General features: G+C 44.7%; 2 protein-coding genes across 4 annotated transcripts; both read right to left on the minus strand.

Moving 5' to 3' along the window:
• Nucleotides 1-289: 289 nt before the first annotated feature.
• RNASE4 (ribonuclease A family member 4) lies at nucleotides 290-19,550 on the minus strand. Of its 2 annotated transcripts, none has more exons than XM_002718039.6 (2): nucleotides 19,465-19,550; nucleotides 290-1,502 (listed from the first exon to the last, which is right to left on the minus strand). In XM_002718039.6, exon 2 carries the CDS (start codon nucleotides 1,486-1,488, stop codon nucleotides 1,048-1,050), a length of 441 nt encoding a protein of 146 aa, XP_002718085.2. In that variant the 5' UTR covers nucleotides 1,489-1,502; nucleotides 19,465-19,550; the 3' UTR covers nucleotides 290-1,047. The 2 variants fall into 2 exon arrangements, with proteins under 2 accessions (XP_002718085.2, XP_008267528.3); XM_008269306.5 differs by lacking the exon at nucleotides 19,465-19,550 and adding an exon at nucleotides 13,042-13,118.
• On the minus strand, nucleotides 8,701-19,550 carry ANG (angiogenin). Of its 2 annotated transcripts, none has more exons than XM_008269305.5 (2): nucleotides 19,465-19,550; nucleotides 8,701-9,356 (listed from the first exon to the last, which is right to left on the minus strand). In XM_008269305.5, exon 2 carries the CDS (start codon nucleotides 9,336-9,338, stop codon nucleotides 8,889-8,891), a length of 450 nt encoding a protein of 149 aa, XP_008267527.2. In that variant the 5' UTR covers nucleotides 9,339-9,356; nucleotides 19,465-19,550; the 3' UTR covers nucleotides 8,701-8,888. The 2 variants fall into 2 exon arrangements, with proteins under 2 accessions (XP_008267527.2, XP_002717924.2); XM_002717878.6 differs by lacking the exon at nucleotides 19,465-19,550 and adding an exon at nucleotides 13,042-13,118.
• Nucleotides 19,551-19,599: the final 49 nt, after the last annotated feature.

The raw sequence follows: 19,599 nt of genomic DNA on the forward strand, positions 1-19,599 counted from the left end.
CACACACACACTTCCTCCTTTAGCAGCTAGCATCGTCATAGATCATATGAAGGTATCTTTAATTTGTTTTTAAGTGTTCAAAGGGAAAAGATAGAGACATGAGTATTGTCTTTGAGGAAATCATCCCCTCTGGCATAAATGAAACAAAGGTTCTGTGGTATGGTCATGGATCTGATGGGCACTACTCTTTGTCCAGAGTTTATGAGGACATTGCAATGCATGTGTTTATAGACTACAGGGGAATTCAAAGAGAGAAAAGGAACAATTTCAACAGCACAGTCTTCTCAAATGCCTGTAGTTTCAGTCCTTTATTTCAAGGGAAACATGAAAGATCTTTCATTCAGGAAGAGTGAGTGAGTCTTAATCATCTAGTACATTATAATATCCTGAATTACTACAGAAACTCAAAAGTTAGGGGAAAGAAAGAGAAAATTCCTAATACCATTTTTGGCTCTTGTCAGATCCACACAGAGCTCTCATTTGACCAGTATGTATTTCTAAATTTTTAATGTCTCCCCCAATATCTGACTTTTGGGAACACAAAAAGCAGACCCATTCAAAACATTCCTCTTGTAGGAGAGAAAGCCCTGGGTGGGTAAGCAGTTCAGCTGGATTTTTGTCTCAGCTCTTCCGCTAACTTCATGGTCCTTAGCAAATCCCTTAACCTTGAACTTCTATATGTAACTGCATCAGCAAAATCACAGAGGTGCAGGGGTACTAAAATGAGATAACGTAGATGAAAGCACTTTGAAATACTTGAGATGCTATATAAATATATACAATGACTAAATTTCAGAGGATAGGGTCTTAGCTAAGCTAACTTGTGTTAGAAAAGAAGGTTATTATAGAAAAGCCTTGACTTATTATAGATTTATGTCTCCATTTCTCTTTGATGCAATGTATCTAATAGAATGGGTTACACAGAGAAAAGGAATAAGAAACGTGCAGAGGAGATAGAGCCTGGGGAGAGCTCAAATGCATTACTCATGGCTATTCACGGAGTAAGTTAAGAGCCAACCAGTGGCTGTAACCCCTGCAGGATGCTATCTATCTGTCAAAATGCACAGGCACTTCTGGGTTGCCCTCACAGGCAATGACAACACGCCTAGTGCTTGCTGCGGCGCGGTATCTGCAGTTGGGGGCCCTGGAACTTCCTGTCTCCTTGCAGTCTGTGACCTTCACTACCCCCTCGTGACAGTTCATCTTGCCATTCTTGCACTGGATGCTGGTGGTGCTGCAGATACTACGGATGTTCCAGATGTCCTCATGGATGAAGGTGTTGAAGGGCTTGCAGTGACGTGAAGTCATCTTCCGTCTCTGCATCATCAGGTTGCAGTAGCTATCATTGCCACCTGTCTCCTGAGGGTGCACGTGTTGCCGCAGGAATCGTTGGTACATGCGATCCTGGCCAAAGGAAGGCTGTGCCAGCCCCAGCAGGGTCAAAAGCAGTAGAAGCAGCAGTGTATGGTTTCTCTGCAGAGTCATCATGATGTTAGGAGTGCCTAGAGAGACAGCAAGGGGCAAGAGGAAGGATGGTTAAGACCTGGGAACTGGAAAAAGTGTGGGGAGTGGCAAGCTGACATTGTCTTGATCCCTACGACTTCTCCTTGCTCCTTACACGTACCATCTTCCCACTCTTCTCTGCTCACAATTTTTGCCACCTTTGTTTTCCACAGTGAATGAACAGTCTGCAAACATGGACATTTCTGACAACAAGAACATTTTCTTTGGCAGAGAAAACTTGTAGCCAGCACATGACTCAGGGCAGGAACTGACTGATTACCTCGCTTTCCCGGCCTGTGCAGTGAGTGTAAAAAGAGAGAAAAGATAAGCCTATGCAAAACTGGTTTGTCTGTCTATTGAGATAATTCACTAGTTGTGTGATCTTCAGGGAGTGTACAGATCCCTAAATGTTCCGATTCCCCACAGTTTGGATAGACTCAGGATATGCCAAAGAAAGTGCAGAAACTAATGTAACACCTTGTAACTAGGAATCCAGGGAAGCAAAGTCCAGAGAGGGAGAGAGGAACATTTAGAGCTGGCTTTTTCTCTCATGTGGCTATTCTACTGAGGTAAAATCAAGTCCTTTTGAAAATCTTGTTAACCATATATATAGTTTTTTTTAAACTTTTATTTAATGAATATAAATTTCCAAAGTACAGCTTATGGATTACAATGGCTTCCCCCCCATAATGTCCCTCCCACCCGCAACCCTCCCCTTTCCCACTCCCTCTCCCCTTCCATTCACATCAAGATTCATTTTCGATTCTCTTTATATACAGAAGATCAGTTTAGCATACATTAAGTAAAGATTTCAACAGTTTGCTCCCACACAGAAACATAAAGTGAAAAATAATAGATGATTTTTTAAATGATGATGAAATCAGATCAGACCTATTGTCATGTTTAATCCCAGTGAGAGTCAAGTTGGGAATTGATAATTTCTTCTTTTTTTTTTTTTTTACAGAAGATAAGTTTAGTATACATTAAGTAAAGATTTCAACAGTTTGCACCCCCATAGAAACACAAAGTGAAATCATATATATATAGTTAACCATAACCATATATATATATATATATATATATATATATATATACGACTCAGCATATCCAGACATGGTATATAGATGGTAGTATACAATAAGTATTGTTTGAAATAAAAGAAGTGAGCTGATGAACAAATTAAATTAGATGAGTAAGAGAGTGAAGGTATTTTAATCACCTCAAAAAAGGACTTGGATTGTTTCTTTTTATTCTTGCTGTTTCGATGTTCATTCTAAAACACCAGGGTCTGACTATCTATCTCTGATGTTCTTGTCTTGTCAATAGGTCATGGTATTAGTTATGTCACATCTAGTTGCAGGATCATCTTGATAGTGGATATTAAACCTATAGCTTATGGTATAAAAAAAATAAGATTTCCAGAGCAACAGTGAAGGAAGCATTCATTGCCACTAGTCTCAGAATATTCATGGTTTTTGTTGATCAGCCTACTGCCTCTCTCATATCATTCTCCAAATACTCGAGATATTAAGGTATTTATGCTCATAAACGCTTCTCCAGAACAACAGAGTTTCATCTGGGGTGAAAGTGGGGTCACTTGACAGCACTGAGCGGCCAGATACTGCCACAGGCTGTCACTGCTGGGATTGACATGAACTGTGGATCCAGTTGACTCTTAGGTCAAGGCAGGGTTGATTCATTGGTACAAAAAAAATGCCATCCTTTATTCAAAAGAAAGAAAGCAACCCAACGTATCAGGGACAGTTTTTTGAGAGTTAGACAAACCCATTTCTACCTGTGTAGACCAAAGACTGGCTCTAGCTGAAGTTCTGGTTTGAAGTCTACAGATGCATCCTTTGAATTCAAAAATACTGCTTCATGACGGTGTATGACACTGTGTGAGAGAACTGAAATGACCTATACAGGGCCTGCATTTCATTCCACCATAATGGCCAGTATCAAACATAACCGCCAGTCTTTTAAATGTCACCTCCTATATTCATAGTCACCTTTTGACTGTTACATTGAGAAATATGAGACTGTATGTCCTACTCCTGCGCCTGCAGTGGTAGACACAAGACATGATGTTGGGAAAAGAAGAAGCAAAGTGCTTGTGGAAAGAAAGGTGACAGGGAGAGTTGATACTTGATTTACTGCCCACTCCAAGGCCAATGGACATAACTTTTAAAGGTATAGTCAGTCCTTGGGTAATCAGCAAAGCAATGTCCTTTGGGTTGTTTCTTTAGTGTCACCTCTAATCTTACACAGGTTTCATATTGCTTCTTTGTGATCAAGAATATCATTTAGTTAGCAAACTAATGGGCCATAGATAAGACCTAAATTGTTCACGTGAAGGTAAACCTAACATCTCCGCTACACTAACCAAGTTAGCATGACATGAATATACTATGCAGACATGTAACAAAACATCACATAGTACCCCATAAATATATACAACTTTTGTCAAAATTTTAAGGAAGATTTATTTATTCACTTATTTGAAAAGCAAAGTTATAAGAGAGAAAGAGAGACAGAGAAGAGAGAGAGGTCTTCTATCAGCTGGTTCACTCCCCAAGTAGCTGCAATGGCTGGGGCTGGGCCAGGCAAAAGCCAAGAGCCAGAAGCCAGGAGCTTCATCCGGGTCTATCCAAGCATTTGGGCCATCATCTGCTGCCTTCTAAGGTGAACTGGCAGGGAGCTGGATGGAAGTAGAGCAGCCAAGACTCAAACCAGTGCCCATATGGGATGCCAGCATTGCAGCAGGTGGCTTAACCTGCTGTGTCACAGCAGGTTTTTTAACACATGGAAAAAATTTAAGGACAGCAATCAACTGAAGATATCAAATGGTTCATCTCAAGGCTCTAGCCACAAAAGAAAATGAAAAGATCTCCAAATCAACCTAACACCTATTTTTATTGGCCTTTTCCACGAAGTCTTCTCTTCATTCTGTTCCCAAAGGACATAATAACTGCGTAGACCTTGGAGAAATAACTAAGCTGTCTGTATATTTCATCATAAGTAAAATGAACATAATGTGTACTGTTAGGGATGTTATGAAGAATAAATGAGAAAATCAATGCAAGGTGCTATCACAATGCCTAGTGCTTGATAAATGCTTACTAAATGTTGACAATTATTGTTTTTTTATTATTTTTTTTGACAGGCAGAGTGGACAGTGAGAGAGAGAGACAGAGAGGAAGGTCTTCCTTTGCTGTTGGTTCACCCTCCAGTGGCCGCTGCAGACGGCGTGCTGCAGCCGGCGCACCACGCCAATCTGAAGCCAGGAGCCAGGTGCTTTTCCTGGTCTCCCATGGGGTGCAGGGCCCAAGTACTTGGGCCATCCTCCACTGCACTCCCTGGCCACAGCAGAGAGCTGGCCTGGAAGAGGGGCAACCAGGACAGAATCCGGCACCCCGACCGGGACTAGAACCCCGTGTGCTGGCACCGCAAGGCGGAGGATTAGCCTATTGAGCCGTGGCGCCGGCCCGACAATTATTGTTTTTAATACTTGATTTTTCTCTTGGTTTCCTCTACTTCATATTATGGTCCTGTTTTATTTTATAGAGCTAATTTTATCCTCAAGAAATTAGAATTGTTTCAGGTTTTAAATTATTTATTTATTTATTTACTTGAGAATCAGAGAGAGAGAAGAATTCTCATCCACTTGTTCACTCCCCAATGCCTGCAACAGCCAAGACTGGGCCAAGCCCAAAGCTGAAAACCAGTTCAATCCAGGTCTCTTATGTGAGAGAAAAGAACCAAGTTGGGGCCAGCACTGTGGCACAGTGTATTAAAGCCCTGGCCTGCAATGCCAGCATCCCATATAAGCGCCGGTTCAAGTCCCGGCTGTTCCATTTCCAACCCAGCTCTCTGCTGTGGCCTGGGAAAGCAGTGGAAGATGGCCCAAGTCCTTGGGCTCCTGCACCCTCATGGGAAACCCAGAAGAAGCTCCTGGCTGCTGACTTCAGATCAACTCAGCTCTGGCTGTTGCAGCCATATGAAGAGTGAACCAACAGATGGAAGACCTCTCTCTCTGGCTCTACCTCTCTCTGTAACTCTTTCAAATAAATTAAATAAATCTTAAAAAAAAAAAAAAGGAACCAAATTACTTGAGCCATCACTGCTGCCTCCCAGGGTGCAGAAAGCTGAAACCAGAAGCCAGAGCCAGGAAACAAACCCAGGAACTCCAGTGTTGGGCATGTGTATGTCAGAATGGCTATGCTAAATCCCTGCCCCAAGAATTATGCTTTTAAACTATGAAGTATCTTGGGCTGGCACCGTGGCTCAATAGGCTAATCCTCCACCTTGCAGCGCCAGCACAACAGGTTCTAGTCCCGGTCGGGGCGCCGGATTCTGTCCGGTAGCCCCTCTTCCAGGCCAGCTCTCTGCTGTGGCCAGGGAGTGCAGTGGAGGATGGCCCAAGTGCTTGGGCCCACACCCGCATGGGAGACCAGAAGAAGCATCTGGCTCCTGGCTTCGGATCAGCGCGATGCGCCGGCCGCAGCACGCCGGCCGCGGCGGCCATTGGAAGGTGAACCAACGGCAAAAGGAAGACCTGTCTCTCTCTCTCACTGTCCACTCTGCCTGTCAAAAAAAAAAAAAAATATATATATATATATATATATATACTATGAAATATCCCAACCACTGGAATTTATGCTGTATCCCAAGAGGAATGTTTCCTTCTCTCCAAATTATATGGAAGTTTGTTCTTGGCATGTCATCCTTCTTCAAAGCACTTGAGATTTTGGAGTTTTTTCCTCCTTTCATTGCAAAGCCAACAGTCACAGCTGACCAGGATTTCAATTCTTCAAATGATTCACTTGAAATAAAATGACTTCACTCATGACCTGACAGCTTATTCTTTTTTTTTTTTTTTTTCACAGGCGGAGTGGACAGTGAGAGAGAGAAAGGTCTTCTTTTCCGTTGGTTCACCCCCCAATGGCTGCTGTGGCTGTTGTACCATGCTGATCTGAAGCCAGGAGCCAGGTGCTTCTCCTGGTCTCCCATGAGGTGCAGGGCCCAAGCACTTGGGCCATCCTCCACTGCACTCCTGGGCCACAGCAGAGAGATGGCCTGGAAGAGGAGCAACTGGGACTATGACCCGGTGCCCAGACCGGGACTAGAACCTAGGGTGCTGGCGCCGCAGGCAGAGGATTAGCCTATTGAGCCATGGCGCTGGCCCTGACAGCTTATTCTAAACAGCATTTGATTACGATGGGATGAAAGACCCAGAGAAAAAAGTATTAGGATTCTAGCATTGGTTACCTAGTTCCCACCTCTGTTGACAGGTCAGGAAGCACCTCCATCTCATTGCCATTTGATTTCCCATGAAAGAACCGTTTTTCAACCTCAAAGCAGAATATGCAATTATAGTGCTCCAAGCAGATTCCTGGAGACGTGAGTTTTCACAGCTATGCTGTGATCAACATAATGGTCCATGCCTTTGACTTTCCCCAAAGGCCTCAGATGGGACAATGACCTTGAATGACTCTGCTCTCCTCAGGGGGAGAGTACTGGTCAGAGAACTTGAGAAAATAGTTAAAATAGTGCACCCAATACTGGGACTTTCTCATTCCTTGAGGGATTTTTGAGATTTTATTATAAGGTAAATTTCTAATAAGAGGTTTAGAACATTCTAATTCTAATTGACTGTTGGTAAACTATTACTGAAACTGCTTTATTCTACCTTGTATAGGTCTGGACCTCATAACTGGCAAGGCCTTAAAGCCCATCTAATTATTATCAACCCGTCTATCATTCTACTTGCCTCTCAATGGAAAATTTGCTTGTGGTTTAGATAGCACCTCTAATGGATTTAGATAGGTCCTCTAATAATGACTCTGTCCTTTGTTTTAAACCCCATCTAGCCCACTTGGGGCCTCATTCCTTTGTAATCGTATTGTCTACTCTTATATTAATGGCTCTACTCTCCTGTGTGTATTAGCGCCCCCCCCCGCCCCCGCCAATCCCGTGTGATTATTCAGAATTTTTTTCTGCAGACAAACCCCTCTACTTGCAAGAGACGAGCTGCCTTTCTCCCGGTTTTGGCTGGGATCAGCTTTGCAGCCTTCTCTCCTCAGCTGTGACTCAGAAACAGCTTTGGGCCACAACGTTATCTCAACCAACCAACATCAGAAACAACTCCAACAGTTACAAGAGGCGGTCACTAGGTCCACCGAGACCTCAGCTGATGCCACTCCAAGGCCAAATCACCTCGCTAGCAGGCGTAGTACTGAACAGAGGGGCTTTAGATCTTACAACAGCTGAAAAATGGGGAACTTGTATCTTTCTGGGAGAACAATGTTGCTATTATGTTAAGCAATCAGGCCAGGTAAAACCAAATGTTAAATTACCTGGTTAAGGCCACTCCTAGGACCACTGGCTGCTATTCTCACCCTGGCTTTTATACTACCTAATCTGTTTAAGTGTTTACAGGAGCTGATAATGGAATGAACCAAAGCCTTCACCAACCAAGTGGTCAACCAAATGCTACTACAGGGATATACTCGGCTCCTCACCCAGGAGGTCATGACTTGAGATGTCAACTCACCAGCGGAGAGTGACTCATCACCCCACGTCAGTAGGAAGTAGCTTTAGAAGATAGATCATTGTCTCTCCACCCCTCCTGGACTTTTGGGGCCAATGAAATCCCGTACAACACTTGCTTTATAAAAAACAAAAGGGCAGAATGTTAGTGAGGTGGTGCCATCTTATCTGAGGCACCATCTTAAGCCCTGGGCACCATCTTAGGCTCTGGTCCAGTTGCCATCTTGTTCAGTAAGCTTCGGTCCTAAGCCCAGCCTGGCTTACTAGAAGTAAGGTGACCAAACGGCCCAACCACAAGCATCAACTCCACCCCCACCTTAACGAGATGTGCTGCTCCCACCTCCCTACCCCTGCAAGTCTCTATCAAGACCTGCTTTCCTACACAGGCCCTCTCTCTTCACTCTCTCGTCCTCTCTCTCCAGCCCGTCTGACACCCGAGAATAAACTTTTCCTTTAACTCTGGTGTTTGGTGTGTTTTGTGGTGGCCTTTCAAAGTCAAGGTGTCACCTTTTCTTCAGAGAAAGGTAATGTCTTCTTCTCTATCTTCTGATAAAGAAACGACTGGTAATGTAAAAGGCATTTCTATTTCATCCAATCCTCGAAGGGAGCAGCTGGGTAGAGAAGAATCAACAGGTCAAAACTCAGTGATTTTTAATTATTCCAGAGACATTTTTGTTTATTAAACATATGCTGTAAAACAGAAAATAAAAGATGCAGGTATCCCATTTTCTGGGTCCCTGGTAATGAATGTCGCCAACACTTTTGGCAGCACACACTCAGCACAAACTGGCATGTGCCGGGAAAACCAAACGAAAGGAAACCACAGTCAGCTCTGGTCAGTGGACTTTTTGTTGAAAAACGGACTCATCAAAATGCACAGGCAAGCCGTTTTCACAGGCAATAACAATGTTTCGGGACCCTGATGTGGCTCGGTACCGGCAAGGAGGCCAGGGGGACCCTCCCACGTGTTTGCAAGTGGTGACCTGGAAAGAAGACTTGCTTATTCTGAAGTTTTTCCCATAAGGCTTTCCATTCTTATCCTCACAGACGTCCTTGATGCTGCCCTTGTTGCCATGAACAAATGTGTTGGTGTCTTTGCAGGGTGAGGTCAGGTCTCGTCTCTTCATCATGGTTTCACAGTATCTGTCATTCCGGCCAAATGGCTTGGCATCATAGTGTTGGGTCAGGAAGTGTTTGTACCTGGAGTCGTCCTGCGCCAGGGTCGGAGGGGTCACACCCAGACCCAGCACGAAGATCAACACCAACGGACCCAGGCCCATGACCATCTCTTCCAACAGAGGCTCCTGCCAAGGGCAAAGGGATGCACTGGGTTCACAGAGCAGCACTACCAAAGTCAGGGACCCTGACAGAGACCTAGGAGTACCCTCAGTCACCTAATTATATCTTTTCTTTGGTGTTTCTCATTAACCTCACACCTCTTGTGAGGTAGAAATCTATGTAATATTTTCCTGAACATAACTTCTAGCCCCACTCATTCTTCCCTATCCTTTAGGAGTATTCTTTCTCTACTCTCAATGTAGCATTGTAAAATTAGTTCACCCTCTTTAATTGATTTCATAACAGATACTACATAAGCCCCGACTGGATCCAGGCCCAGTGCTGGATCTCAGAGCACAAACACCGTTGAGCAACACCAAATGCCTTCCTAAAGGGGGAATGTGGAATCCATGCAGAAGGGATGGGATGAGATAGAAATACAGGAGGTGAGAAGTACAGAGACTTTTAGGGAACAGTTAGTCAAAGGGTTGTTGAAGATAGGAATCCAAGTACTTAATTAATCAGTCAGCTAGCTATGAGGAGAGAAGTAGAGATCTGTGTCACCATGAGTGCAGGAAGGCAAACTCGCTTCCCCAAGAAGTAGCTGGCTAAGGGAGAACTACTATGTGCTATTTAGAAAAAACAGGATGAAGCACTGGAGAAGGCATCTAATCCCTGGAAGTGGGTCTGGGCTAACTCTTACAGAGAAGAAAAGAGGAACTCAAAATTATTCTTAGGAGCTTCTCACATTGGGAACACTGCGGATTATTCTAGAAAATAGTTTCTAGTTTCTTCTGTATATGTGCCTAAACTGTTGCAAAAGAGACAAGTGAGTTACATGTGATAAGAATCCTCAGACTTTTCACAATGCCAAAGACCTTATTATAAGTATCTCCTAATAGCTTTACCAAAGAAGAAGAAAGACTAAAAGGAGGGTTCCTGTCATCTTCTTTCAAGAGCTGCCAGTCTCAAACTGTAGAAATCATACATCCCAGAGGGCTGTGTCACAGAATCTCAAACACACCTACGGAGTAAACTTGATGCCTCTTCCTGGAACACATTCTGACTCGGTGATAGAGCACTAGAAATAGAACTTAACAAATACAGGTTATAACAAAATAAAGAAAATTTGTTTATGAAATTTGAAGATTTGAGACCTGAAAAGAGTTTGGTGTTTGCATAAGGCAGTAGCCTATTCCCTTCGATCTTTGGGGAAAATTTGATGATTCAGAGCCTTTAAAAGTTACCACAGGAGTGGGATTTGGGCTAGAAGCCAGGATACCCAGTTGCTGCTCACGTACCATATTAGAGTGCCTGGCTCGAGTCTCCCCTGAGAATTGCACCCAGGGAGGTAGATGGTAGCTGAAGTCGTTGGATTCCTGCCACTAACTGGAGGTCCAGTTTGAGTTCCCAGCTTCCGGCTTTGACCTGGCTCAGCTTCAGCTGTTCCAAGCATTTGTGGAGTGAACCAACAGATGGGAGATCTGCCTCCTACACACATCCATAGAATAAGAGCTGGTAGTACCCAAAAGAGTCATTAGGTGGCAGTGGTGGACAGGAATACAGAGGGACGATTGGCCTTTTCCAGAGTACAGGTTATAGGGATATCACTTCACAGTTTGAGCTGGCATACCTATCTGTCTAAACTCTCCTTGCCTTAAATACTGAGACCAAGGACACCACACCAGATGTAAATGTCAAGGCAAAACCCCTCCAAGCACAGGCTATAAGCACAAGGATATCACAAATAAAGCTTTGCCTGTTGTCAGGTTTCATGGGTACCATTACCCATGTGACCCTGGGCAAACAACTGACCGGCTTATTTGTCAGTGTTTCCTAGTGGTGTGCACTCTACAGGGGGGCAGGGCCCACATTATTCACTTTAAATCACAATGTTTGCCTCATAATAAATTCTCAATAATACTACTTTATGATTAACAATCATTTTCCTCTTCAGGACTAAATTCATTCATCTCTAAAGTGAGAGAGTTGCTAGCTGTAAAGGTCTAAAATTCCACAGTTCTTCTTAAGCTTAAAAGAACTTTTGTGGCCGGCGCAGCAGCTCACTAGGCTAATCCTCCGCCTTGCGGCGCTGGCACACCGGGTTCTAGTCCCGGTCGGGGTGCTGGATTCTGTCCCGGTTGCCCCTCTTCCAGGCCAGCTTTCTACTGTGGCCAGGGAGTGCAGTGGAGGATGGCCCAAGTGCTTGGGCCCTGTACCCCATGGGAGACCAGGAGAAGTACCTGGCTCCTGCCATCGGATCAGCGCGGTGCACCGGCCACGGGGGCCATTGGAGGGTGAACCAATGGCAAAGGAAGACCTTTCTGTTTCTCTCTCACTGTCCACTCTGCCTATCAAAAAAAAAAAAAAAAAAAAAACTTTTGTTAACTAGAAATTACATAGACAAGTTTGTGAAGTTTAGTTTGTGGCACAAGACATCAGCTGGAAGAAACACATGACAGGGTGACCTGTGGCCAGATCTCACCAAAATGCATCATCCTTAAGGCCTGATGTATAAGAAAAGCCCACTTATCTATACTTAGTGCAGCAGACCTACACTACATAGGGGTTTTGCTGCCCAAAAAAGCCACCCTTAGATCTCAGTCTGGAAAACTAAAGGAGTAGGTTTGTTTTTTGTTTTTTTTGTTTTTTTTCCCTGATTGGCTGAATTTGCATTCATTCTGTAACAACTCAGCTAAAGTTTGCTTAGGCAAACTAAAACATTTGGAAACCAAATTCCAGCACACACATACCACAACCACCACTCTCTAACATCTGCTCCCTCACTTACAACTTCCTCCCTCATATTTTATAAAGTTTCTACAGAGCCACGTGAAACGGAATTGAGAGAAAACAATAAATAGATTGCTTGTGATGCTGAAGGTGATCTGTCAAGGCTGAGGATGCAGAGCCTCGCTCATACACACATGTCCTCCTGCACTCCGACACACACCTGTCAGTCTGCTTTTCCTCTCTGGAATTTTTCCCAGCTGTTCTGCAGATCAACTGTATAATCCTTTACTCTTTACAAGAATTAACATTCCCCTCCTGTCCCCAAAGGCAATGTGTTGTATTCAAGAGGTCCATCAAACATACCCACCAGGGAGTTAACTAGACAGTTCACCATCATTTCCACAAATAGAGTATGATCGTTTTACATATTCTAGGTCCATAACGCCCAAAGCAGAAGTGCAACACCCAGCGTGCCTCCCTCCCTTTGTCTCCTTTCAGTCCTTGGATATGCCCGTGCACCCTTTTTGGTCCTGGGACTTCTCTTTCAAAGAGCAACTTAAACCTTTTTCAGAAAGAAAATTGGCAGAGAAGCCTAGAAGGGAACAGTGCTGAAAGCATGCTCTCTGTTTCTTGCCTTGGAACACTACATATGATGCTTAGCACAGGGGCAGGCAGAGGGAGAACCCTGCCCGTCAGCAAATGGCTTCTCCAGACACTTGGGAATTTCATCACACTTAGGAATCTCTCCTTAAACCTCCACTTGTTCCCAGTCTCACTGATTTCCCTTTATCTACATATAGGCTATTCCAAAAGAAATGTTTTCATTTTATACTGTAGAATCTGATTCATTTTCTTTTTAATTCGGGAGCTTGATCCCAGGAGCTTTAAAGGGGGATAAATTATTTAACTAAAGTAGATAGATGGGTAGAAACATATACACAAATAGAACTACAGATTAACCAGGAGAAAGAATCTTACAAAAATCTGGCAGATTCCCTCGAACTGAAGTTGGAATCCAGCTGTTTGTTCCTGGAGATGGTTCAGTTGTGTGAACCTGGAAGCCTCTCCTGGTTCTGACTATATTGTGTTCATCTGAAGGGGTGGAGTGAACAGGTCTACAGGTTCCCCAATCCTGGCAGAGACATACAAACCAAGGGCACTGCCCTTGGATAACAAGAAGAGTCATTCACCTTTTCGCTGGCATAACTGGCTCAAATATTAACCCATCTAATAGGATTAGAAATTTGTTCCGGGAAGCAAAGTTTGATAAACATGGCTTTTTTTCCCAAAACAAAACAAAACAAAAAAAAACTGTCTTTTTCCAATGTCTGTGGTTCTTATTCTTACCCATGAAAAGACTGAGTTTCATTGTTACATGCAGTCCTTTGGATTCATAGGACATCATCTGATCTTACGGGCCGATTCCAAGGGCTGCCTTGGAGGAAGTCTGCAGAGTGAGAGATGATCTTCCAGTAGGATGCTTTTCTACCATACTTTCTATTTACTCACAGAACTTGGTTTTATGAAAGGATGCTAAGCAATTATTCCACAGATTTCACAGGAACAGGAAAACACTTCTAGAGAAGGTTATGTGACAACTACCATACCCTGCCTTCCGCCATGGTATTTCTGGCAGTCCCCCAGAAAGATCTGTGCCACATTTCCTGGGTTTCTCCTTTCTTTCACCCCTACCTGTCCACAAGAGACTAAGCCTGAATGCTCAATCTGCTGTTCCTGATAGACAGTCACCAAACTGATTATCTCCACCATCAAGGCAACATTAAAGTTACAGTCACTCACCAGGTAGATTCATTGCTTACATGCAAACAGTGGGCCAAAGTCAGCAGGATCACGTTACAGATCCCATAGTCTCAAATGTCAGGCAGTGGCAGATGTCAAGTGTCCCCGGACCCCCAGCACCCATCTGCACTAATGTTGGATCAAGAATAGTGTTATCTTTTTTAAAAATCCTCAACCCTGTTGTCATCCATCCTTCTCTGACGATTCAAATGCATTTGAGAAGTGAGAACTAGGGGCAGGCTACCTGCTAGTAAAACAACTGTGCATGAAATCATCACAATACTTATAATAATCAAGGCTACTTTTCACCTACATCATTATATCAGCCATCACCAGGACTGTGTGAAGTAAGTATCACGTAAGTCTGTTTTGCTTAAAAGGAAACTCCAAGATCAAACAGTAGATGAGTAGTTGAGTCAACTTTAAAGCCTTCATCTGTGAGAAAAAATTCCACATTCAGCTCAAGTAACACCTCCCTGAGTCCTGACCAATTCTTGTGAATCCTATCCAATCCCTGGAGGAATTGTCCATTTCCTTCCTTGTAGATTCACTGTACTAGTACATACCGTTAATTAGGTAAGCATGCAGCAGGAGTCCCAAGTCCATGGCTTTAGTTACATTGGTTTAAACTGACTTCAGGTATGTCAAGGTGTATCTGGAAAGCTCCTGGAGTCATCTGAGGGATGACTCAAAAGAGCCTGTGATATTCCTGGAAAAGGAATCACTCTAATAAAAAACAGATGATGTGGCCGGCGCTGCGGCTCACTAGGCTAATCCTCCACCTAGCGGCACCAGCACACCGGGTTCTAGTCCCGGTCGGGGCACCAGATTCTGTCCCGGTTGCCCCTCTTCCAGGCCAGCTCTCTGCTGTGGCCCGGGAGTGCAGTGGAGGATGGCCCAAGCGGGCCCCTGCACCCCATAGGAGACCAGGAGAAGCACCTGGCTCCTGCCTTGGGATCAGCGCGGTGCGCCGGCCGCAGTGCGCCAGCCGTGGCGGCCATTGCGGGGTGAACCTACGGCAAAAGGAAGACCTTTCTCCTCTCTGTCTCTCTCTCTCACTATCCACTCTGCCTGTAAAACAAACAAACAAACAAACAAACAAAAACACTCTACCTGTCAAATTAAAAAAAAAAGTTCACAATTGTGTATTATCTTATATCTAGGGAAATGTGTAAGAAGACTTCAGAAGTTCATGGGAAAAATGGAATTAAAAGCAAGTTTATTTTGGTGCAAATATTTTTGAAATCCATACACAGATTTCTTTTCTTTTTCTTTTCTTTTTTTTTTTTTTTTTGGACAGGCAGAGTTAGTGAGAAATCGCACTGCACTGATCCGAAGCCAGGAGCCAGTTGTCTCCTTCTGATCTCCCATGTGGGTGCAGGGCCCAAGCACTTGGGCCATCCTCCACTGCCTTCCTGGGCCACAGCAGAGAGCTGGACTGGAAAAGGAGCAACCAGGACAGAATCTGGCGCCCCAACCAGGACTAGAACCCAGGGTGCTGGTGCCACAGGCAGAGGATTAGCCAAGTGAGCCACGGCACTGGCCATACATAGATTTCATAATACGCATTTTTCCATGAACATTTTGAGATCCACCAAATATGGATTTCAAACTTTTTGTGCCAAAACAAACTAATCTTTTAATTCCATTTTCCACAAACTTTCTGAAGTACTCTCTCCATATTACAGTATCCCATTCATTTCAATTGTCAGTTGATAGATTTTGTTCCATCTTTCTCTGCAGGCAATCATGTAGACGTGAAGTTGTGCTTCCTTCCTTCAAAAATACTGAAGTTCACTATGAGGTTGATGGGGGTGGTATGGGAGGTGGGGACAGGGCAAAGGGTCTTCCTCCACATAAGGATCCTGTCGGCACAAATTTGAGGCAAGTCTGGACATCAGAGCTGGAGCCTCATGTCAGACCATTCACTGTACCAGAGAGAAAGAGAACACTGTGTGTTGGCAGCTTTGGATGTCCTGCTGCCTTTTCAGGCAGGGATAGACTTCACACCAGGCATAGACTTCACACCAGGCATAGACTTCACACCAGGCATAGACTTCACACCAGGGAGCTGAAGCGAGAAAGGACTAGAAAGGCAGCCTCCCTTGAAGGCAAAAGCCTCATTGCACAGGCACATTCACAGCCCCTGGAATCCTCAGGGATGCTCAGAAGAGAAAGTGTGTTGACCAGGAGCTCTTCTAACATGGGTGGGATGGCTCTGGTTGACTTCAGGTTGGGGTAACCAAGGAAAGAGGCCATTAACCACCACTCCTTTGACAGCTCTTGATCTCGGTGTCTATTAGATGGGAACCTTTGAGAGAAGAATGATCTTGTACTCACCTCTAAATTCTCAGTATCTAAAACAGTGACTGACACTTAGCTCCCAAATTCTTCTTGTTATCCCTCATTACTATCTGATCTCAGCACCGAGATCCTAACCTTGAAAACTCTCTTGGCTTCTCTTAAAGGATTACAGATATGACTGGGTTTGGCAGCTGGTACCAAAGAAGGCAGGCCTCGTTCCCAGGCAGAGCAGGAAGGCTTCAGAGGTTTCCAGGAATGCTCTGAGTGTAGCTTATTGATAACTCCCGAAATCCACTGGTGTGCCTTCACTTTTGAGGTACTGATCTCAGTTCCATTTCAAACAAACAAAATCCCTAGGAGGGGAAACTCTTTGGGCAGCTGCCAGTCATTCACACATTCTTTGGCTTGTGCTTTAGCGTCTGCTATCTTAAGAACAGTTTTGGGTAACTGAAAGGCCTAAGGATTTAGGAGGAAGAAAAGTAGCCAGCCTGGGGACCTGGGAAAGGACAAATTTCAGCTGCTTTTCATCTCTGGTGGGGGCACATCCCTGCCTGAGCGTCACTATTTTTCCTTGTCCTCTTCACTTCTCCCTGCACCCTCAACCAGATCCTGAGCTAAAAGGAACAAGGTCTGCAGTTGTAAAGAACAAGACTAAGCCAACTTCCATAAACTGCTTTTGCTCAGTAGCTGGTGCCTCAGGGGTACTGAAGTCTCTGTAAAGGACGGGGCAAGCATGCCTCTGAGCACCACTGGCAAACGGCAACGTTCAAAGTGTTTCAGGAACAAAGAAAAGCAATGAGACCCATAGAATGGGGTCTCTACTGACAGCTAACAGTGTCCAAATGCTCAGGCTCTCTTTGTGGGCAAACATGCCATTTTTGAGTGCTTCCTATTTAAATTGGTCACACATCACTTTCCAAACACACACAAGAGAACCAAGTTCCAAAATGTTTACTGCTCATTTGCTAGGGAGAAGACTTGCCAGGCTCATTGCAACACTCCTACTGCCTCCCTAGTCCCCAGTGAAAACACACACACACACACACACACACACAGAGAGAGAGAGAGAGAGAGAGAGAGAGAGAGAGTGTTCTGATGGCCAGAAGCATCAGTTCAGGCACTAGAGCAAACCTCTGACAGTGGAGTTACCCACCAGTGCTGGGAAGTAGCCTTCAGCCTCCGAACAGGGAGTCCCTTCTCTCTCTCTGGGTCATCAACTGACAACTTCTGGGGGATCAAAACCTGTCCACAGAGTAAACAATGCAAAAGCCAGTTTCTTGTTCTTCTTTTCAAACTTGGCACAAGGAAGTTATGTTGAAATAGAAAATAGGGCTTTGGAAAAAAAAAAAGATTTCCTATTTCATTAAGATGCATCTACACACTTACAGTGCTTCAAAACACAAGGACCTATAATGCGTGACTAGTGAACATTATATCTTTGTCCACAATTTTAGTACATGTAAAACAACTGCCAAGTTAAAAAAAAAAAAAAAAACTCCTGTTTTTCAACTGCTCTGACAACTTGAACTTGAAAGTCATTTCCCTTTTCCTAGATTTTTTTCCTATGTCTCTCCCTCAAGCCAGGAGTGTTCCTGCACATGGACATAGAAGGCAGGGGACTCTACTTCCAAGGAGTCTAGGGAAAATATAGTCCCCCTTCAGACAGAGTATACATGCAATATTTCTGTCCGAGGACTAATTATAAAATTTGATGAAGGAAGGTACGGACCAGATCACCTTTAAAGTCCTTTATAATGTGAATATTTTTAGGTCTATAAGCATGAAACTTATCCAGTGACAAAAGTAATGGTTAAAGGAGGAAAAGCTCCCATGAAAAGAAGGGTCACACCTCCAGGAAGTGAGGACACTATTGACTGAGTGAGAATGTGAACAGAGTCCTCCTGACACAACTCTATTTCCAAAGACAAAAATTAAACATTCACCTTTCAACAAACTCTGTGTTTTGTGTACATTCCCTTACCAAGTGTTTTAAGGCATTCTGTTTACAGAGATTGCAGTTTGCTGAAATACAGATTAAGTGAAAACTCCTAAAGAACAGTTTCAAAGGTCTGCAATGGTCCACTTTTTGGTCCATCTACGTTAACTTCAGTCCCATTGGCAAATGCTTCCAACAATTCAGCAAGCCTACTTGCTTTTAGCTTCTTTTATGTAAGAGTTACATAACAAATCTCTGACACCATCCCATTCCTGGGACTATAAGGTTTCCAATGCACCACACAACTTTTTATTCTTTTTTTTTGGTAATTTCTAGAAAAGCAAAACTTTTTTCAGGTGCCCCTGAAAGTCGGTGGTGAAAGGAAACCCACACTAAATATTTCCGTAAATTCCAAAAATATGTTGCTCCCCTTTCTATCCTTAAGAGAGTTGCTTGAATTAAAGTATCTGTGACCAAATTATACTTCTGCACTGACGAGTTAGCAGCTGAGCAGGTAAGTGGTCTTTGGATACCAGAGGTTGCCTACCCGCTAGTTCTCATCTGAATAGCTGAGGCTGCTTCTATAAGGTGGGCCGCTCGCTTGGGTTGCTAGTGAAAACTGCTATGGCTTGACCACAGGTTTCGTGCTGTCACTGAGGGGGGATACGGCTCACTGAGATCTCGCCAGCCCCCAGGATGGTGCTGACATTGGTTTTACAGTCCCTCCTAAATAAAGATGCCTTGTTTTATCCAAGCGCTGTTGCGGTTCATGTTCCGTTTCAGAGCAAATAAACAGGGGATTCCAATTAGGCTCGGAGAGGAGAAAGTTGGCCAGTGTCTCCAGGAATTTCGCAACACTGGCTGAGAGGATGGGTTAAGGGCGGGGAACCACGAGAAAACGAAAACACCAGTTCCCAGATGTCAGCGACGCTTGCCAACTACAAAAACAAAAACCTGGACAAAAGTCCTGCTTCTCAATTCTGGCGATCGACCTGGTACCCAAGGTTTCCTTAGTTTTGAGCAAGTGCAGGCCACCCTTGGGTTGGCCAATTCCGTGGGCTCCCTCTGGGTATCCACACCGGCATCTCCGCCTGGCTGCACAACGGGAACATCGAGGCGGGAACGCAGAATCGCGAACGCGAGCAAGGACGCAACTTTTCCTCCCTCCCCGTCCGTGGGCTCCTCCACACCGGCCCCTCAGCCGCTCCCCTAGGGCCACACACCGCCCCTCGTGCGAGGAAGGGGCTCCCTCGGCGCCCCCGGCCAGGCCACCACGAAGGAGCAGCAGCAGCGGGAACCCAGGCCTCGGGACAGGGCGGCAGAAGCGCGCCGGGCAGGGCAAAGGAAAGTGTGTTTCTCACCTCTGCTTGCTCCCTTGCACGACGATGGGGCGCCGCAGTCCTGCTGTGTGTGTGCGTGGCGTCGGGGCGCTCGCGGACACCGACCCGGGTGGGGTTCGGAGAGGGCGGAGGATGGGCGGGCGAGCCTCGGTCTTC

Source organism: Oryctolagus cuniculus, chromosome 12 (genome assembly GCF_051225735.1).
Source record: "Oryctolagus cuniculus isolate XC-2025 breed Fujian yellow rabbit chromosome 12, ASM5122573v1, whole genome shotgun sequence".
NCBI classification, from domain to species: Eukaryota; Metazoa; Chordata; class Mammalia; order Lagomorpha; family Leporidae; genus Oryctolagus; species Oryctolagus cuniculus.